The following is a 22,500-nucleotide window of genomic DNA, read 5'->3' as shown; positions in this document are numbered from 1 at the left end:
AGGAACAGGGTTGGAGTGAAAACCTACAGGATGGTAGCTCTCCAGGAACAGGGTTGGAGTGAAAACCTACAGGATGGTAGCTCTCCAGGAACAGGGTTGGAGTGAAAACCTACAGGATGGTAGCTCTCCAGGAACAGGGTTGGAGTGAATACCTACAGGATGGTAGCTCTCCAGGAACAGGGTTGGAGTGAATACCTACAGGATGGTAGCTCTCCGGGAACAGGGTTGGAGTGAAAACCTACAGGATGGTAGCTCTCCGGGAACAGGGTTGGAGTGAATACCTACAGGATGGTAGCTCTCCAGGAACAGGGTTGGAGTGAATACCTACAGGATGGTAGCTCTCCAGGAACAGGGTTGGAGTGAAAACCTACAGGATGGTAGCTCTCCAGGAACAGGGTTGGAGGGCACACATAGATTACATTTACAACAATATCTTGCCTAATAGAAATAAATATGGCATAACCTTCAACCCTTGCACTTTGACCAGACTGTACCAATGTGCCTAGGTAGGTAGACAGTATCTAGTTACAACCATGTCTATCCGGCATGCTTAGGCAAATATTTGTTATAGTAACACCAGCTTCAGTTTTAGAGATTTACAACAGTAAATTGAGGTATTATTGTTTGTGCTCGGCGTCTGTAAAGTTTAACATAGCTAGCTAACTTAGATAGCTAACTTATCTAGCTAGATAGCTAACTTATCTAGCTAACTAGCTAACTTATCTAGCTAACTAGCTAACTTAGATAGCTACCTAAGTTTAACATAGCTAGCTAACTTAGATAGCTAACTTATCTAGCTAGATAGCTAACTTATCTAGCTAACTAGCTAACTTATCTAGCTAACTAGCTAACTTATCTAGCTAACTTATCTAGCTAACTAGCTAACTTAGATAGCTACCTAAGTTTAACATAGCTAGCTAACTTGTTGTTGTTTACATCGGTTGGGAATACTAGATCTTGCGTCATGCCAATCATTTAGTGAGATTGAAATGAATCCACGGTCATACCAATATCAACCCTCACTATTATATTGCAAAGCTAGCTAGTAAAATTATGTACAGTTGCTGATGTTACACGTATTTGCTAACAAGTTACAAAAGATCTCAGATTGTAAATATTTTGTCAAAAGATATGGCTACCGGCTATGGCTAACTTAGATAGCTAACTAGCTAACCTATCTAGCTAACTAGCTAACTTAGATAGCTAACTTAGTTAGCTAGCAAACAGACACGTATTTTGATTAGCTACACGACAATATCACAGCTCACTGCAGGTCAACCAGTCCCTCCAGGATTTTGTGGGGATTGTTTGTGAAATTTGCGCACCAAAAATGCTTCGTTATGCTACTGGAATTCTTACATTTCATGACAAAATTATTTTTGTCCACATTTGTGCTGGCAAGGGAAGTTTGTTGACATGTGGCTTGATTGAACCCTATTATGTGGTAAATGTGCAGCGATTGGTTGAAATTGCGAGCCCTTTTTTTGTACTGCGTGATGGGTCAGTTTTATACTTGTTATATTGTGATGTAATTTAATACCACATTATAATGCTTGTATTTTCCCTACAAACAATGACTTGAGCAAGATGGCACCGACAGACATGACAACTCTGCTTCCTCTGCTTCTAGCTCCTAAAGCTTGCAGTATTTTCTTTTTTTGTGTGTTATTTCTTACATTATGACATACTTACAATACTTACATTGACTACAGCTCAACATTCAACACCATAGTACACTCCAAGTTCATTAAGCTTGGGGCCCTGGGTCTGAAACCCTCCCTCTGCAACTGGGTCCTGGACTTCCTGATGGGCCGCCCCCAGGTAGTGAAGGTAGGAAACAACACCTCCACTTCGCTGATCCTCAACACAAGGGCCCCACAAGGGTGCGTTCTCAGCCCTCGCTTGTGCACCATGTTCAACCATTACGGCGTGGACATGCACGCTTCCAACTCAATCATCAAGTTTGCAGACGGCACAACAGTAGTAGGCCGGATTACCAACAATGACGAGGCAGTCTACAGGGAGGAGGTGAGGGCCCTGGAGGAGGAGGTGAGGGCCCTGGAGGAGGAGGTGAGGGTCCTGGAGGAGTGGTGGCAGGAAAATAACCTTTCCCTCAATGTCAACAAAAACCAAGGAGCTGATGGTGGACCTCAGGAAACAGCAGAGAGACCACGGTCCTTGTGTCTGTTTGGGTCATTTCAGAATGCGTCTGACGGTCCTCGGGTCTGTTTGGGTCATTTCAGAACGGGTCTGACGGTCCTTGTGTCTGTTTGGGTCATTTCAGAACGGGTCTGACGGTCTTTGTGTCTGTTTGGGTCATTTCAGAACGGGTCTGACGGTCCTCGGGTCTGTTTGGGTCATTTCAGAACGGGTCTGACGGTCCTCGGGTCTGTTTGGGTCATTTCAGAACGTCTGTTTGGTCTGTTTGGTTAATTTCAGAACGGGTCTGACGGTCCTCGGGTCTGTTTGGTTAATTTCAGAACGGGTCTGACGGTCCTCGGGTCTGTTTGGTTCATTTTGGAACCGGTCCAACTTTCTGGACACATGAAGACCTCTAGTGCACAGTTATGTATGGACACATGGTGAGAAACATAGCAATACTGGTCCATAGTAGAAATGGGAAATAGTACTGCCTGGGAAATAGTACTGCCTGGGAAATAGTACTGCCTGGGAAATAGTACTGCCTGGGAAATAGTACTGCCTGGGAAATAGTACCGCCTGGGAAATAGTACCGCCTGGGAAATAGTACCGCCTGGGAAGGAAGTACTTGACATACATTACATCTACCTGCTGTGTGTGTGTGTGTGCGTGTGTGTGTGACTCAGTCAGTCAGTCAGTCTCTCTCACACTCACATTTTACGGTGTATCCTGGTCGGTGACACAAACAGACTCACAGAGACGCGCCTTACCGGATGTCCTGATCGGTGACTATGAAGGCTTTACACAGGGGCTGCGACGTGTTGAGCCAGATAGCCGGGTTCTTCTCTGCAGCCGAGGTCGTCTGGCCCGTGATGGGGGAGGAGCTCATGTGGAGGGCGCTGGAGATAGCCGATAGGAGCGTCTCGTCTGACGTGTCTGGACCCAAACCTGGTAGAGGACAACACGGCCACAGGAACACGGTCAGGAACATAACCATAGTCCCATCAACCCCTTCTGGTCAGACAGACTCACATCATTGTTTTTACTTCCATGTTCTCCATCTCACAGTACAGTGTATTTGATTAGAGATACCTAATAACAGTTCAAATACCATTTCTAATTGTAAGATAATATGGTTATATACAACTGCCTATTATTAACATCAGAGACATAATCAGAGAGACGACAGGCAGGGCTCCTACTTGTTAAACCCTTAGGAAGCTCCATGCTCCTGAGGACCTCTTCTGTGATGTCTGACGCACTCAGGCCTTTCAACCGCTTCTCCCAGAACAGCTGCAAACACAACAGACAGGTGATGAGATGAGGAGAGGAGGGAGGATGAGAACAGGCAAGGAAACAGAGGGGTGATGAGAACAGGCAAGGAAACAGAGGGAGGATGAGAACAGGAAAGGAAACAGAGGGGTGATGAGAACAGGAAAGGAAACAGAGGGGTGATGAGAACAGGAAAGGAAACAGAGGGGTGATAAGAACAGGCAAGGAAACAGAGAGTGATAAGAACAGGAAAGGAGGAGAGGGGTGATGAGAAAAGGAAAGGAAACAGAGGGTGAGGAGATGAGGAAAGGAAATGGAGGGTGAGGAGATGAGGAAAGGAAACAGAGGGGTGAGGAGATGAGGAAAGGAAACAGAGAGTGAGGAGATGAGGAAAGGAAACAGAGAGTGAGGAGATGAGGAAAGGAAACAGAGGTTGAGGAGATGAGGAAAGGAAACAGAGGTGAGGAGATGAGGAAAGGAAACAGAGGTGAGGAGATGAGGAAAGGAAACAGAGTGAGAGATGAGGAAAGGAAACAGAGGGTGAGGAGATGAGGAAAGGAAACAGAGTGAGGAGATGAGGAAAGGAAACAGAGGGTGAGGAGATGAGGAAAGGAAACAGAGGTGAGGAGATGAGGAAAGGAAACAGAGGGTGAGGAGCAGAGGAGGACCCAGGACTCCCAGAAAACAGGACGTGGTATTTATCCAATTATAGTTCATTCAGGTTCGGGGTATAAATCTTAGCACAGCAGCAACAACAAGTGTTCAAGAGAGAATAAATAGCAAGACGCGAAAGGCCTTCGAAGACAAGATAACCGACCGAAAGAGACACAAAGAGACACTCAGCCACATCAGTGTGGCTGGCGGCGGCAGGGGGCAGCTGGGGGAGACTGGCATGGCTGGCATGGCAGGGGCAGCTGGGGGAGACTGGCATGGCAGGGGGCAGCTGGGGGAGACTGGCATGGCTGGCATGGCAGGGGGCAGCTGGGGGAGACTGGCATGGCAGGGGGCAGCTGGGGGAGACTGGCATGGCTGGCATGGCAGGGGGCAGCTGGGGGAGAATGGCATGGCTGGCTTGGCAGGGGGCAGCTGGGGGAGACTGGCATGGCTGGCATGGCAGGGGGCAGCTGGGGGAGAATGGCATGGCTGGCTTGGCAGGGGGCAGCTGGGGGAGACTGGCATGGCTGGCATGGCAGGGGGCAGCTGGGGGAGACTGGCATGGCTGGCTTGGCAGGGGATGGCTGGGGAGACTGGCATGGCTGGCATGGTAGGGGGCAGCTGGGGGAGACTGGCATGGGGGCAGCTGGGGAGACTGGCATGGCTGGCTTGGCAGGGGATGGCTGGGGGAGACTGGCATGGCTGGCATGGTAGGGGGCAGCTGGGGGCAGCTGGGGGAGACTGGCATGGCTGGCTTGGCAGGGGATGGCTGGGGGAGACTGGCATGGCTGGCATGACGGGGGCAGCTGGGGGAGACTGGCATGGCTGGCATGGCGGGGGGGCAGCTGGGGGAGACTGGCATGGCAGGGGGCAGCAGGGGAGACTGGCATGGCAGGGGGCAGCTGGGGGAGACTGGCATGGCTAGCGGCGGCAGGGGGCAGCTGGGGGAGACTGGCATGGCTGGCTTGGCAGGGGATGGCTCCTCTTCATTAGGCCATGATGGCAGCAGACCAACAACCCATCACCCATCTTCCTTGGTAAGTCCTAAACTAATACTCTCTCCAGTGAGAGTGGCAGCATCTTCCTTGGTTAGTCCTAAACTAATACTCTCTCCAGTGAGAGTGGCAGCATCTTCCTTGGTTAGTCCTAAACTAATACTCTCTCCAGTGAGAGTGGCAGCATCTTCTTCCTCGATCTATTCCTCTTTTCTCCACGTCTTGAAAACATTTAGGAGCCAATTCACTCAAATCATAGTTTATTGGTGCTCGTACACCGATCTGCAGATGTTATCTCAGGTGCAGTGAAATGCTTGTGTTTCTACCTTCCAACAGTGCAGTGATAATACCTAACAATACAAAACAATACACACATAATCCTGAAGTAAAAATAAAGAAGTTAAGAAATATCACAACAAGCAACGTCAGAGTCCAGAATATAAATATAGAAATATAGGATGGTGTATATAGACAGTAGTTATATAGGGTGGTGTGTATAGACAGTAGTTATATAGGATGGTGTATATAGACAGTAGTTATATAGGATGGTGTGTATAGACAGTAGTTATATAGGATGGTGTATATAGACAGTAGTTATATAGGGTGGTGTAGTATAGACAGTAGTTATATAGGATGGTGTGTATAGAGAGTAGTTATATAGGATGGTGACAGTTATATAGGGGAGTATAGACAGTAGTTATATAGGATGGTGTGTATAGAGAGTAGGATGGTGGGTATAGACAGTAGTTATATAGGATGGTGTGTATAGAGAGTAGTTATATAGGGTGGTGGGTATAGACAGTAGTTATATAGGATGGTGTGTATAGACAGTACAGACAGTGGTTATAAAGGATGGTGTGTATAGACAGTAGTTATATAGGATGGTGTGTATAGACAGTAGGGGTACAGTACTGGGTGGTTGCCAGCTAGTAACAGTGACTAAGGTTCAGGGTATAGTACTGGGTGGTAGCCGGCTAGTAACAGTGACTAAGGTTCAGGGTACAGTACTGGGTGGTAGCCAGCTAGTAACAGTGACTAAGGTTCAGGGTAGAGTACTGGGTGGTAGCCAGCTAGTAACAGTGACTAAGGTTCAGTGTAGAGTACTGGGTGGTAGTTGGCTAGTAATAGTGATTAAGTTTCAGGTTAGAGTACAGGGTGGTAGGAGGCTAGTAACAGTGACTAAGGTTCAGGGTAGAGTACCGGGTGGTAGGAGGCTAGTAACAGTGACTAAGGTTCAGGGTAGAGTACCGGGTGGTAGCTGGCTAGAAACAGTGACTAAGGTTCAGGATAGAGTACCGGGTGGTAGCTGGCTAGAAACAGTGACTAAGGTTCAGGGCAGGGTACCGGGTGGTAGCTGGCTAGAAACAGTGACTAAGGTTCAGGGCAGGGTACCGGGTGGTAGCCAGCTAGTAACAGTGACTAAAGTTCAGGGTAGAGTACTGGGTGGTAGCCGGCTAGAAACAGTGACTAAGGTTCAGGGTAGAGAACCTTGTGGTAGCTGGTTAGTAACAGTGACTAAGGTTCAGGATAGAGAACCGGGTGGTAGCTGGTTAGTAACAGTGACTAAGGTTCATGGTACAGTACCGGGTGGTAGCCGGCTAGTAACAGTGACTAAGGTTCAGGGCAGGGTACCGAGTGGTAGCTGGTTAGAAACAGTGACTAAGGTTCAGGGCAGAGTACTGGGCGGAGGCCAACTCGTGGTGACTGATTAACAGTCAGAAATAGGCATTTTCAGAGAGAGCTAGCTATCTCTGAGAGTGCTAAAGGGAGGGGCCTAGCTATCTCTGAGAGCATTAAAGGGAGGGGCCTAGCTATCTCTGAGAGTGCTAAAGGGAAGGGCCTAGCTATCTCTGAGAGCATTAAAGGGAGGGGCCTAGCTATCTCTGAGAGCATTATTTATTTTTTATTTTTTTCACCTTTATTTAACCAGGTAGGCTAGTTGAGAACAAGTTCTCATTTGCAACTGCGACCTGGCCAAGATAAAGCATAGCAGTGTGAACAGACAACACAGAGTTACACATGGAGTAAACAATTAACAAGTCAATAACACAGTAGAAAAAAAACGGGAGTCTATATACAATGTGTGCAAAAGGCATGAGGAGGTAGGCGAATGATTACAATTTTGCAGATTAACCAATAGATTTACCAATAGACTATGTACAGCTGCAGCGATCGGTTAGCTGCTCAGATAGCAGAAGTTTGAAGTTGGTGAGGGAGATAAAAGTCTCCAACTTCAGAGATTTTTGCAATTCGTTCCAGTCACAGGCAGCAGAGAACTGGAACGAAAGGCGGCCAAATGAGGTGTTGGCTTTAGGGATGATCAGTGAGATACACCTGTTGGAGCGCGTGCTACGGATGGGTGTTGCCATCGTGACCAGTGAACTGAGATAAGGCGGAGCTTTACCTAGCATGGACTTGTAGATGACCTGGAGCCAGTGGGTCTGGCGACGAATATGTAGCGAGGGCCAGCCGACTAGAGCATACAAGTCGCAGTGGTGGGTGGTATAAGGTGCTTTAGTGACAAAACGGATGGCACTGTGATAAACTGCATCCAGTTTGCTGAGTAGAGTGTTGGAAGCAATTTTGTAGATGACATCACCGAAGTCGAGGATCGGTAGGATAGTCAGTTTTACTAGGGTAAGTTTTGCGGCGTGAGTGAAGGAGGCTTTGTTGCGGAATAGAAAGCCGACTCTTGATTTGATTTTCGATTGGAGATGTTTGACATGAGTCTGGAAGGAGAGTTTACAGTCTAGCCAGACACCTAGGTACTTATAGAGGTCCACATATTCAAGGTCGGAACCATCCAGGGTGGTGATGCTGGTCAAGCGTGCGGGTGCAGGCAGCGAACGGTTGAAAAGCATGCATTTGGTTTTACTAGCGTTTAAGAGCAGTTGGAGGCCACGGAAGGAGTGTTGTATGGCATTGTAGCTTGTTTGGAGGTAAGATAGCACAGTGTCCAAGGACGGGCCGGAAGTATATAGAATGGTGTCGTCTGCGTAGAGGTGGATCAGGGAATCGCCCGCAGCAAGAGCAACATCATTGATATATACAGAGAAAAGAGTCGGCCCGAGGGTTGAACCCTGTGGCACCCCCATAGAGACTGCCAGAGGACCGGACAGCATGCCCTCCGATTTGACACACTGAACTCTGTCTGCAAAGTAATTGGTGAACCAGGCAAGGCAGTCATCCGAAAAACCGAGGCTACTGAGTCTGCCGATAAGAATATGGTGATTGACAGAGTCGAAAGCCTTGGCAAGGTCGATGAAGACGGCTGCACAGTACTGTCTTTTATCGATGGCGGTTATGATATTGTTTAGTACCTTCAGCGTGGCTGAGGTGCACTCCTACCGGCTCGGAAACCAGATTGCACAGCGGAGAAGGTACGGTGGGATTCGAGATGGTCAGTGACCTGTTTGTTGATTTGGCTTTCGAAGACCTTAGATAGGCAGGGCAGAATGGATATAGGTCTGTAACAGTTTGGGTCCAGGGTGTCTCCCCCTTTGAAGAGGGGGATGACTGCGGCAGCTTTCCAATCCTTGGAGATCTCAGACGATATGAAAGAGAGGTTGAACAGGCTGGTAATAGGGGTTGCGACAATGGCGGCGGATAGTTTCAGAAATAGAGGGTCCAGATTGTCAAGCCCAGCTGATTTGTCCGGGTCCAGGTTTTGCAGCTCTTTCAGAACATCTGCTATCTGGATTTGGGTAAAGGAGAACCTGGAGAGGCTTGGGCGAGTAGCTGCGGGGGGGGGGCGGAGCTGTTGGCCGAGGTTGGAGTAGCCAGGCGGAAGGCATGGCCAGCTGTTGAGAAATGCTTGTTGAAGTTTTCGATAATCATGGATTTATCGGTGGTGACCGTGTTACCTAGCCTCAGTGCAGTGGGCAGCTGGGAGGAGGTGCTCTTGTTCTCCATGGACTTCACAGTGTCCCAGAACTTTTTGGAGTTGGAGCTACAGGATGCAAACTTCTGCCTGAAGAAGCTGACCTTAGCTTTCCTGACTGACTGCGTGTATTGGTTCCTGACTTCCCTGAACAGTTGCATATCGCGGGGACTATTCGATGCTATTGCAGTCCGCCACAGGATATTTTTGTGCTGGTCGAGTGCAGTCAGGTCTGGAGTGAACCAAGGGCTATATCTGTTCTTAGGTCTGCATTTTTGAACGGAGCATGCTTATCTAAAATGGTGAGGAAGTTACTTTTAAAGAATGACCAGGCATCCTCAACTGACGGGATGAAGTCAATGTCCTTCCAGGGTACCCGGGCCAGGTCGATTAGAAAGGCCTGCTCACAGAAGTGTTTTAGGGAGCGTTTGACAGTGATGAGGGGTGGTCGTTTGACTGCGGCTCCGTAGCGGATACAGGCAATGAGGCAGTGATCGCTGAGATCCTGGTTGAAGCCACGGAGGTGTATTTGAAGGGCCAGGTTGGTCAGGATGACGTCTATGAGGGTGCCCTTGTTTACAGATTTAGGTTGTACCTGGTGGGTTCCTTGATGATTTGTGTGAGATTGAGGGCATCTAGCTTAGATTGTAGGACTGCCGGGGTGTTAAGCATATCCCAGTTTAGGTCACCTAACAGAACAAACTCTGAAGCTAGATGGGGGGCGATCAATTCACAAATTTTGTCCAGGGCACAGCTGGGAGCTGAGGGGGGTCGGTAGCAGGCGGCAACAGTGAGAGACTTATTTCTGGAGAGAGTAATTTTCAAAATTAGTAGTTCGAACTGTTTGGGTATGGACCTGGAAAGTATGACATTACTTTGCAGGCTCTCTCTGCAGTAAACTGCAACTCATCCCCCTTTGGCAGTTCTATCTTGATGGAAAATGTTATAGTTGGGTATGGAAATCTCAAAAATTTTGGTGGCCTTCCTGAGCCAGGATTCAGACACGGCAAGGACATCGGGGTTAGCAGAGTGTGCTAAAGCAGTGAGTAAAACAAATGGTAGAATATATTCATGGCATAATGCGCAGACAGGGGTATGGTGGGGTGCGGGTACAGCGGAGGTAAGCCCAGGCACTGGCTGATGATGAGAGAGGTTGTATCACTGGACATGCTGGTTGTAATGGGTGAGGTCACCGCATGTGTGGGAGGTGGGACAAAGGAGGTATCAGGGGTATGAAGAGTGGAACTAGGGGCTCGATTGTAAACTAAAACAATGATAACTAACCTGAACAACAGTATACAAGGCATATTGACATTTGAGAGAGACATACAGCGAGGCATACAGTAATCACTGGTGTTGAATTGGGAGAGCTAGCTAAAACAGTAGCAGTAGTAGGTGAGACAACAACAGCTAATCAGCTAGCACAACAACAGCAGGTAAAATGGCGTTGACTAGGCAACGGGGCCGACAGATAAAACATAAACAAGCAGAATGGAGTACCGTGATTAATGGACAGTCCAGCATACATCAGCTATGTAGCCAAGTGATCAGTGTCCAGGGGGCAGCGGTGGATGGGGCAGGGAAGCTGGACTGGCGAGTGTTATCCAGGTAAAAAAAAAACTGGCTGGCTGTGCAGGAGGTAAAAGGTAAAAGCCGCTAGCAGTGGCTAACAATGACTAAATAGCTTGTAGCTAGTAAGCTGGTTAGCTTCTGGAGGTTCTTGAGTGTGTTCTAAAAATTAAAAATAATAGCGATTCCGTATCACATTGGGTGAGACAGGCTACCGGAAGGTATAAACAAATTAAAAATCGAAGAGATTGAAAGTAAATATGGGTCCAGTGAGTGTTTGGGACGCGGCGATTCAGACGGTTAGCAGGCCTGTGCTAACAAGCTAACAGTTAGTAGGCCGGGGCTAAACAAGGTAGCAGTTAGCGGACCGGGGCTAAACAAGCTAGCAGTTAGCAAGCCGAATTAGCAAGCAAGGAGATAGCAAGGGCTAGAAAGTTAGCCTTTGGGGGGCGTCGCGATGGGGTGAGTCTGTTTATGCCTCTTCATGCGGTGACATCGATAGACCGGTCGTGGGTCCGGATATTGTAGCCCAGGAGTATGCTTCGGTGGTAGCACAGGAGCTCTGGCCGGGCTTCAAGCTAAGTGGGTGGAAACGCTAGCCAGGAGTAATCATCCGGGGTTGCAGTTAGCTAGTTGTGAAGATCCAGCTGAAAATGTTCCAGGGGAGGGGCCTAGCTATCTCTGAGAGCATTAAAGGGAGGGGCCTAGCAATCTCTGAGAGTGCTAAAGGGAGGGGCCTAGCTATCTCTGAGAGCATTAAAGGGAGGGGCCTAGCTATCTCTATCAGTGTTAAAGAGAGGGGCCTAGCTATCTCAGAGCATTAAAGGGAGGGGCCTAGCTATCTCTAAGGGTGTTAAAGGGAGGGGCCTAGCTATCTCTGAGAGCATTAAAGGGAGGGGCCTAGCTATCTCTGAGAGTGTTAAAGGGAGGGGCCTAGTAATCTATGAGAGTGCTAAAGGGAGGGTCCTAGCTATCTCTGAGCCCATTAAAGGGAGGGGCCTAGCTATCTCTGAGAGCATTAAAGGGAGGGGCCTAGCTATCTCTGAGAAAGCTATAGGGATCCGCTCCACTCCAGCCCATCAATGTCAATGGGGGCCTATTCAGCCCTCCTTTTCCTATAGTCCACGATCAACTCCTTTGTCTTGCTCACATTGAGGGTGAGGTTGTTGTCCTGGCACCACACTGCAATGTCTCTGACCTCCTCCCTATAGGCTTGTCTCATTGTTGTCAGTGATCAGGCCTACCACTGTTGTGTCATCAGCAAACTTAATGATGGTGTTGGAGTCGTGTTTGGCCACGCAGTCGTGGGTGAACAGGGAGTACATGAGGGGACTAAGCAAACACCCCTGAGAGGCCCCCAGTGTTTAGGATCAGCGTGGCAGATGTGTTGTTACCTACCCTTACCACCTGGGGGCGGCCCGTCAGGAAGTCCAGGAACCAGTTGCAGAGGGAGGTGTTTAGTCCCAGGGTCCTTAGCTTAGTGATGAGCTTTGTGGACCCTATGGTGTTGAACGCTGAGATGTAGTCAATGAATAGCATTCTCACATAGGTGTTCCTTTTGTCCAGGTGGGAAAGGGCAGTGTGGAGTGTGATTGAGATTGCTTCATTTGTGGATCTGTTGGGGCGGTATGTGAATTGGAGTGGGTCTAGGGTATCCAGGATGATGCTGTTGATGTGAGCCATGACCAGCCTTTCAAAGCACTTCATGGCTACCGACGTACTACGGGGCAGGATATCATTTAGGCAGGTTACTTTCGCTTCCTTGGGCACAGGTACTATGGTGGTCTGCTTGAACCATGTAGGTATTACAGACTCGGTCAGGGAGAGGTTGATAATATCAGTGAAGACACTTGACAGTTGGTCCGCACATGCTCTGAGTACACATCCTGGCAATCCGTCTGGCCCCGCGGCCTTGTGAATGTTGACCTGTTTCGATGTCTTGCTCACATCAGCTACCGAGAGCGTTATCACACAGTCTTCCGGAACAGCTGGTGCTCTCATGCATGCTTCAGTGTTGTTTGCCTCGAAGCGAGCATAAAAGGCATTTAGCTCGTCTGGTAGGCTCGCGTCACTGGGCAGCTCTCGGCTGGGTTTCTCTTTGGAGTCCGTAATAGTTTCCAAGCCCTGCCACACCCGACGCGCATCAGAGCCAATGTAGTAGGACTCAATCTAGTAGGATTCAATCTGTTTGATCGTTTGTCTGAGGGCATAGTGGGATTTCTTATAAGAATCTAGTGGGCATCTAGCATTTGACATCCCTTAACATCAGGGTTAATTATGTGATGTGTATTTATGTGTATGCCAGTAACAGCAGCAGCAGAGGAAAAAGCAGCCAAGGAATCTCTTTCTCTCCGGCCTTGAAGCATGAAACACACAGATAATCTCACTGCCGATAGACTGCTGACAGGTACTCATCACAGTGGGAGGCCGTTCCTTCTCTTGCTAGAACAAAAGCGCTACCTGCTGCGTACGGATCCGGTAGCGATGAACCTTCCGTTTCTACTTGGTAGAATTGTAATACTCGTCAGTGTCCAACAACTTGACTTTGAGCCAATCAGAGAGCCCGAAGTCAACACAAAAGAAAAGTAAAAATAGGTTGTTTTCTCAGTACATCCATGGATGAGCTTGTCACACTTCATATGCAATGTAAGCTATGGGATGGTAGCTAGCTAAGTGCACCGATGCAATGCACACAACACTAAATACTTCCTCCAAGTTAGCTAACCACTGTAGCTAGTGTTGACATTATAATGGCATCACAATGGATTAGCTAGTGTTGACATTATAATGGTATCACAATGGATTAGCTAGTTTCCATTAAACAGTTGCCTGTGGTAGCTACAGTTGTTAGTGCAGTGTCCTTAGCTTGCTCGATAGCTATATTGTGCTAGCTGTCGTTAGCTAAATAGTTAAACGTTTTGGCTATGGGCTGGCACTGGCAGTATGGGATTATGGAGAGTGAATTTGATGGTTTCTTCATCATCTTGCTAGGTAGTTATCTAGATGTGACCAACTGGCTCGTATTAACAACGAGAGAGATGAGGAGGAAGGGGAGGGAGATGAGGAGAGGGGGAGCGAGAGGAGGAGGGGTAGAGAGATGAGGAGGAAGAGGAGGGAGATGAGGAGGGGGGAGCGAGAGGAGGAGGGGTAGAGAGGTGAGGACGAAGGGTAGAGAGGTGAGGACGAAGGGTAGAGAGGTATAGGAAGGGGGGGAGGGAGGGAGAGGAGGAGGGGTAGAGAGGTGAGGAGGAAGGGTAGAGAGGTATAGGAAGGGGGAGGGAAAGGGAAAGGGACAGGAGGAGGGGTAGCGAGGTAAAGGAAGGGGAGGGAGAGAAGGAGGGGTAGCGAGGTGAGGAGGAAGGGGAGGAGTTCCTCAGGGAAGGCATGGGTGGGAGATGAAAATGTCCAAATCCTAAATTCATTCCTCCTCCTCATTCCATGTATAAATGTGTGATCACTCCATTTTCTTCACAGCCTCGTTAGGCAGCACATCTTAAAGTCACATTATCTGCCAGCCAGCCTCAGCCTCACACAGACAGCCTAACAGTGGCTAAATGTCCCTCACTGTCCTCAGCCTCACACAGACAGCCTAACAGTGGCTACATGTCCCTCACTGTCCTCAGACCACAGACACACCAGCAGGTAGGGTAACAGCATAATCTACTCTTGAGTGGTGCAGCGGTCTAAAGAACTGCATCACAGTGCTAGAGGAGTCACTACAGACCCCGGTTCAGCGGTCTAAGACACTGCATCACAGTGTTAGAGGAGTCACTACAGACCCCGGTTCAGCGGTCTAAGACACTGCATCACAGTGCTAGGGGAGTCACTACAGACCCTGGTTCAGCGGTCTAAGACACTGCATCACAGTGCTAGAGGAGTCACTACAGACCCCGGTTCAGCGGTCTAAGACACTGCATCACAGTGCTAGAGGAGTCACTACAGACCCCGGTTCAGCGGTCTAAGACACTGCATCACAGTGCTAGAGGAGTCACTACAGACCCCGGTTCAGCGGTCTAAGACACTGCATCACAGTGCTAGAGGCGTCACTACAGACCCTGGTTCAGCGGTCTAAGACACTGCATCACAGTGCTAGAGGAGTCACTACAGACCCCGGTTCAGCGGTCTAAGACACTGCATCACAGTGCTAGAGGAGTCACTACAGACCCCGGTTCAGCGGTCTAAGGCACTGCATCTCAGTGCATCACTACAGACCCTGGTTCAGCGGTCTAAGGCACTGCATCTCAGTGCTAGAGGTGTCACTACAGACCCTGGTTCATTGGTCTAAGACACTGCATCTCAGTGTTAGAGGAGTGACTACAGACCTTGGTTGAGTGGTCTAAGACACTGCATCTCAGTGCTAGGGGAGTCACTACAGACCCTGGTTCAGCGGTCTAAGACACTGCATCTCAGTGCTAGGGGAGTCACTACAGACCCTGGTTCAGCAGTCTAAGACACTGCATCTCAGTGCTAGGGGAGTCACTACTGACCCTGGTTCAGCAGTCTAAGACACTGCATCTCAGTGCTAGAGGAGTCACTACAGACCCTGGTTCAGAGGTCTGAGACACTGCATCTCAGTGCTGGGGGCGAAACTACAGACCCTGGTTCAGCGGTCTAAGACACTGCATCACAGTGCTAGAGGAGTCACTACAGACCCCGGTTCAGCGGTCTAAGACACTGCATCACAGTGCTAGAGGAGTCACTACAGACCCCGGTTCAGCGGTCTAAGGCACTGCATCTCAGTGCATCACTACAGACCCTGGTTCAGCGGTCTAAGGCACTACATCTCAGTGCTAGAGGTGTCACTACAGACCCTGGTTCATTGGTCTAAGACACTGCATCTCAGTGTTAGAGGAGTGACTACAGACCTTGGTTGAGTGGTCTAAGACACTGCATCTCAGTGCTAGAGGAGTCACTACAGACCCTGGTTCAGCGGTCTAAGACACTGCATCTCAGTGCTAGAGGAGTCACTACAGACCCTGGTTCAGCGGTCTAAGACACTGCATCACAGTGCTAGAGGAGTCACTACAGACCCTGGTTCAGCGGTCTAAGACACTGCATCTCAGTGCTAGAGGAGTCACTACAGACCCTGGTTGAGTGGTCTAAGACACTGCATCTCAGTGCATCACTACAGACCCTGGTTGAGTGGTCTAAGACACTGCATCTCAGTGCTAGAGGAGTCACTACAGACCCTGGTTGAGTGGTCTAAGACACTGCATCTCAGTGCTAGAGGAGTCACTACATACCCTGGTTGAGTGGTCTAAGACACTGCATCTCAGTGCTAGAGTCACTACAGACCCTGGTTGAGTGGTCTAAGACACTGCATCTCAGTGCTAGAGGAGTCACTACAGACCCTGGTTCAGTGGTCTAAGACACTGCATCTCAGTGCATCACTACAGACCCTGGTTGAGTGGTCTAAGACACAGCATCTCAGTGCTAGAGGAGTCACTACAGACCCTGGTTCAGTGGTCTAAGACACTGCATCTCAGTGCTTCACTACAGACCCTGGTTGAGTGGTCTAAGACACTGCATCTCAGTGCTAGAGGAGTCACTACAGACCCTGGTTGAGTGGTCTAAGACACTGCATCTCAGTGCTAGAGGAGTCACTACAGACACCCTGGTTCAGTGGTCTAAGACACTGCATCTCAGTGCTAGAGGAGTCACTACAGACACCCTGGTTCAAATCCAAGCTGAATCACAACCGGCCGCGATTGGGAGTCCCAAAGGGCGGGGCAAAATTGGCCCAGCATCGTCCGGGTTTGGCCGGGGGGGGTAGGCCGTCATTGTAAATAAGAATTAAGTGACTTTCATAGTTAAATAAAAGGTTAAATTAAAAAGACACAAACTTACACAGACACAGCAGCTAACCTAAACGTCCCTCACTGTCCTCAGACACAGCAGCTAACCTAAACGTCCCTCACTGTCCTCAGACACAGCTGCTAACCTAAACGTCCCTCACTGTCCTCAGACACAGCAGCTAACCTAAACGTCCCTCACTGTCCTCAGACACAGCTGCTAACCTAAACGTCCCTCACTGTCCTCATACACAGCTGCTAACCTAAACGTCCCTCACTGTCCTCAGACACAGCTGCTAACCTAAACGTCCCTCACTGTCCTCATACACAGCAGCTAACCTAAACGTCCCTCACTGTCCTCATACACAGCTGCTAACCTAAACGTCCCTCACTGTCCTCAGACACAGCAGCTAACCTAAACGTCCCTCACTGTCCTCAGACACAGCTGCTAACCTAAACATCCCTCACTGTCCTCAGACACAGCAGCTAACCTAAACATCCCTCACTGTCCTCATACACAGCTGCTAACCTAAACGTCCCTCACTGTCCTCAGACACAGCAGCTAACCTAAACGTCCCTCACTGTCCTCAGACACAGCAGCTAACCTAAACGTCCCTCACTGTCCTCATACACAGCAGCTAACCTAAACGTCCCTCACTGTCCTCAGACACAGCTGCTAACCTAAACGTCCCTCACTGTCCTCAGACACAGCTGCTAACCTAAACGTCCCTCACTGTCCTCAGACACAGCTGCTAACCTAAACGTCCCTCACTGTCCTCAGACACAGCTGCTAACCTAAACGTCCCTCACTGTCCTCAGACACAGCTGCTAACCTAAACGTCCCTCACTGTCCTCATACACAGCAGCTAACCTAAACGTCCCTCACTGTCCTCATACACAGCAGCTAACCTAAACGTCCCTCACTGTCCTCAGACACAGCTGCTAACCTAAACGTCCCTCACTGTCCTCATACACAGCAGCTAACCTAAACGTCCCTCACTGTCCTCATACACAGCTGCTAACCTAAACGTCCCTCACTGTCCTCAGACACAGCAGCTAACCTAAACGTCCCTCACTGTCCTCAGACACAGCTGCTAACCTAAACATCCCTCACTGTCCTCAGACACAGCAGCTAACCTAAACATCCCTCACTGTCCTCATACACAGCTGCTAACCTAAACGTCCCTCACTGTCCTCAGACACAGCAGCTAACCTAAACGTCCCTCACTGTCCTCAGACACAGCAGCTAACCTAAACGTCCCTCACTGTCCTCATACACAGCAGCTAACCTAAACGTCCCTCACTGTCCTCAGACACAGCTGCTAACCTAAACGTCCCTCACTGTCCTCAGACACAGCTGCTAACCTAAACGTCCCTCACTGTCCTCAGACACAGCTGCTAACCTAAACGTCCCTCACTGTCCTCAGACACAGCAGCTAACCTAAACGTCCCTCACTGTCCTCAGACACAGCTGCTAACCTAAACGTCCCTCACTGTCCTCAGACACAGCAGCTAACCTAAACGTCCCTCACTGTCCTCATACACAGCAGCTAACCTAAACGTCCCTCACTGTCCTCATACACAGCAGCTAACCTAAACGTCCCTCACTGTCCTCATACACAGCAGCTAACCTAAACGTCCCTCACTGTCCTCAGACACAGCTGCTAACCTAAACGTCCCTCACTGTCCTCATACACAGCTGCTAACCTAAACGTCCCTCACTGTCCTCATACACAGCAGCTAACCTAAACGTCCCTCACTGTCCTCATACACAGCAGCTAACCTAAACGTCCCTCACTGTCCTCATACACAGCTGCTAACCTAAACGTCCCTCACTGTCCTCATACACAGCTGCTAACCTAAACGTCCCTCACTGTCCTCATACACAGCAGCTAACCTAAACGTCCCTCACTGTCCTCATACACAGCTGCTAACCTAAACGTCCCTCACTGTCCTCATACACAGCTGCTAACCTAAACGTCCCTCACTGTCCTCATACACAGCAGCTAACCTAAACGTCCCTCACTGTCCTCATACACAGCTGCTAACCTAAACGTCCCTCACTGTCCTCATACACAGCTGCTAACCTAAACGTCCCTCACTGTCCTCATACACAGCAGCTAACCTAAACGTCCCTCACTGTCCTCAGACACAGCTGCTAACCTAAACGTCCCTCACTGTCCTCAGACACAGCAGCTAACCTAAACGTCCCTCACTGTCCTCATACACAGCTGCTAACCTAAACGTCCCTCACTGTCCTCATACAGCAGCAAACGCAGTCCTCAGACAACCTAAACGTCCCTCACTGTCCTCATACACAGCAGCTAACCTAAACGTCCCTCACTGTCCTCATACACAGCTGCTAACCTAAACGTCCCTCACTGTCCTCATACACAGCTGCTAACCTAAACGTCCCTCACTGTCCTCATACACAGCAGCTAACCTAAACGTCCCTCACTGTCCTCATACACAGCTGCTAACCTAAACGTCCCTCACTGTCCTCATACACAGCTGCTAACCTAAACGTCCCTCACTGTCCTCATACACAGCAGCTAACCTAAACGTCCCTCACTGTCCTCAGACACAGCTGCTAACCTAAACGTCCCTCACTGTCCTCAGACACAGCTGCTAACCTAAACGTCCCTCACTGTCCTCAGACACAGCTGCTAACCTAAACGTCCCTCACTGTCCTCAGACACAGCTGCTAACCTAAACGTCCCTCACTGTCCTCAGACACAGCTGCTAACCTAAACGTCCCTCACTGTCCTCAGACACAGCAGCTAACCTAAACGTCACTCACTGTCCTCAGACACAGCAGCTAACCTAAACGTCCCTCACTGTCCTCAGACACAGCAGCTAACCTAAACGTCCCTCACTGTCCTCAGACACAGCAGCTAACCTAAACGTCCCTCACTGTCCTCAGACACAGCAGCTAACCTAAACGTCCCTCACTGTCCTCAACAGCTGCTAACGTCCCTCACTGTCCTCATACACAGCTGCTAACCTAAACGTCCTGTCCTCATACACAGCTGCTAACCTAAACGTCCCTCACTGTCCTCAGACACAGCAGCTAACCTAAACGTCCCTCACTGTCCTCAGACACAGCTGCTAACCTAAATGTCCCTCACTGTCCTCAGACACAGCTGCTAACCTAAACGTCCCTCACTGTCCTCATACACAGTCCTCAGCTAACCTAAACGTCCCTCACTGTCCTCAGACACAGCTGCTAACCTAAACGTCCCTCACTGTCCTCAGACACAGCAGCTAACCTAAACGTCCTCACTGTCCTCAGACACAGCAGCTAACCTAAACGTCCCTCACTGTCCTCAGACACAGCAGCTAACCTAAACATCCCTCACTGTCCTCAGACACAGCAGCTAACCTAAACGTCCCTCACTGTCCTCATACACAGCTGCTAACCTAAACGTCCCTCACTGTCCTCATACACAGCTGCTAACCTAAACGTCCCTCACTGTCCTCAGACACAGCAGCTAACCTAAACGTCCCTCACTGTCCTCAGACACAGCAGCTAACCTAAATGTCCCTCACTGTCCTCAGACACAGCTGCTAACCTAAACGTCCCTCACTGTCCTCATACACAGCAGCTAACCTAAACGTCCCTCACTGTCCTCATACACAGCAGCTAACCTAAACGTCCCTCACTGTCCTCATACACAGCTGCTAACCTAAACATCCCTCACTGTCACAGCAGCTAACCTAAACATCCCTCAATGTCCTGTAGACAGTGGTGACAGTAGTTAACACAGCCGGAGCCCAAAAGGTTCAAACCTATAGTACAGTAAGACATAGCTGTGTGTGTAGGGGGACAGAATGATCTCCCCGGCAACAAGGAGATGGGGTGGGTGTCATGGGAACAGAATTTGCTGAGTTGGCAGATTGTCCCAACGACACAGATGCAGCCTATTGGTGGGAGAGAGAGAGAATTACCCGATACATTACATTAACCCTCCTCGTGACTGGCTGGCTGGCTAAGTGGCTGGCTGGCTGGCTAAGTGACTGACTGACTGGCTGACTAAGTGACTGACTGGCTGGCTGGCTGACTAAGTGACTGGCTGGCTGACTAAGTGACTGGCTGGCTGACTAAGTGACTGACTGGCTGACTGACTGGCTGGCTGGCTGACTAAGTGACTGGCTGGCTGGCTGGCTGACTAAGTGACTGGCTGGCTGGCTGACTAAGTGACTGGCTGGCTGGCTGGCTAAGTGACTGGCTGGCTGGCTAAGTGACTGGCTGGCTGGCTGGCTGACTAAGTGACTGACTGGCTGGCTGGCTGACTAACTGACTGGCTGGCTGGTTGGTTGGCTGACTGACTGACTGGCTGGCTGGCTGGCTGACTAAGTGACTGACTGGCTGGCTGGCTGGCTGACTAAGTGACTGGCTGGCTGACTAAGTGACTGGCTGGCTGGCTGGCTGACTAAGTGACTGGCTGGCTGGCTGGCTAAGTGACTGGCTGGCTGGCTGACTGACTAAGTGACTGGCTGGCTGGCTGACTAAGTGACTGGCTGGCTGGCTGGCTGACAAAGTGACTGGCTGGCTGGCTGACTAAGTGACTGGCTGACTAAGTGACTGGCTGGCTGGCTGACTAAGTGACTGGCTGGCTGGCTAAGTGACTGGCTGGCTGGCTGGCTAAGTGACTGACTGGCTGGCTGGCTAAGTGACTGACTGGCTGGCTGGCTGGCTGGCTGGTTGGCTGGCTGACTGACTGGCTGGCTGACTAACTGACTGGCTGGCTGGCTGACTTAGTGCCTGACTGGCTGATTAAGTGACTGACTGGCTGGCTAACTGACTGACTGACTGGCTGGCTGGCTGGCTGGCTGACTAAGTGCCTGACTGGCTGACTAACTGGCTGGCTGGCTGACTAACTGACTGGCTGGCTGACTAACTGACTGGCTGGCTGACTAACTGGCTGGCTGGCTAACTGGCTGACTAAGTAAATGGTTGGCTGACTGACTATGTGACTGACTGGCTGACAAAGTGATTGGCTGGCTGGCTGACTATGTGACTGACTGGCTGACTAAGTGACTGGCTGGCTGGCTGACTAACTGACTAAGTAAATGGTTGGCTGACTGACTATGTGACTGGCTGGCTGACTGGCTGGCTGAAGTGACTGACTGACTGGCTGGCTGGCTGACTGGCTGGCTGGCTGACTAAGTGACTGACTGGCTGGCTGGCTGACTAAGTGACTGGCTGACTGGCTGGCTGGCTGACTAAGTGACTGACTGGCTGGCTGGCTGACTAAGTGACTGGCTGGCTGGCTGGCTGACTAAGTGACTGACTGGCTGGCTGACTAACTGGCTGGCTGGCTGACTAAGTGACTGAATGGCTGGCTGGCTGACTCTGTGACTGGCTGGCTGGCTGAGTATGTGACTGGCTGGCTGGCATTAATCTGGTGAGGCTTCATCATGTATATGATAATACAAGCACCCATGCACTAACACACACACACACAAACACACACACACCCGCTATAGATCACAGTAAAAAAGAGCAGCACACGCACAAAAACATCCACCTGCGCATCGATTACACCCACACTAACTGTGATTCACTGCTCTCTGTACAGGGTAGACTGGACCTAGTGGTCTGTAGACTGGGCAGCTACTCAGGGTAGACTGGACCTAGTGGTCTGTAGACTGGGCAGCTACTCAGGGTAGACTGGACCTAGTGGTCTGTAGACTCAGCTACTCAGGGTAGACTGGACCTAGTGGTCTGTAGACTGGGCAGCTACTCAGGGTAGACTGGACCTAGTGGTCTGTAGACTGGGCAGCTACTCAGGGTAGACTGGACCTAGTGGTCTGTAGACTGGGCAGCTACTCGGGTTAGACTGGACCTAGTGGTCTGTAGACTGGGCAGCTACGCAGGGTTGACTGGACCTAGTGGTCTGTAGACTGGGCAGCTACTCAGGTTAGACTGGTCCTACCAGTCTGTAGACTGGGCAGCTACTCAGGGTAGACTGGACCTACAGGTCTGTATTCTGGGCAGCTACTCAGGGTAGACTGGACCTACCGGTCTGTCATCTCTGCTACTCAGGGTAGACTGGACCTAGTGGTCTGTAGACTGGGCAGCTACTCAGGGTAGACTGGACCTAGTGGTCTGTAGACTGGGCAGCTACTCAGGGTAGACTGGACCTAGTGGTCTGTAGACTGGGCAGCTACTCAGGGTAGACTGGACCTAGTGGTC

The 22,500-nt window shown here is 50.0% G+C and overlaps 1 protein-coding gene across 1 annotated transcript in view; it reads right to left on the bottom strand.

Annotated features, from left to right (window-relative positions):
• The window catches only part of LOC112235855 (methyl-CpG-binding domain protein 2), an 88,634-nt gene that overhangs the window by 23,235 nt on the left and 42,899 nt on the right, over positions 1-22,500 (bottom strand). Inside the window, exons 4-5 of the mRNA XM_042302762.1 lie at positions 3,342-3,432; positions 2,910-3,087 (exon numbers count right to left, since the gene is read on the bottom strand). Of these exons, the coding sequence (XP_042158696.1) occupies positions 2,910-3,087; positions 3,342-3,432 (269 nt within the window). The remainder of the gene's footprint in view (positions 1-2,909; positions 3,088-3,341; positions 3,433-22,500) is intronic.

Source organism: Oncorhynchus tshawytscha, linkage group LG20 (genome assembly GCF_018296145.1).
Source record: "Oncorhynchus tshawytscha isolate Ot180627B linkage group LG20, Otsh_v2.0, whole genome shotgun sequence".
Taxonomy (NCBI): domain Eukaryota; kingdom Metazoa; phylum Chordata; class Actinopteri; order Salmoniformes; family Salmonidae; genus Oncorhynchus; species Oncorhynchus tshawytscha.
The sequence above is the reverse complement of the archived record's forward strand: the minus strand, read 5'-3'. Positions and strand labels throughout refer to the sequence as shown.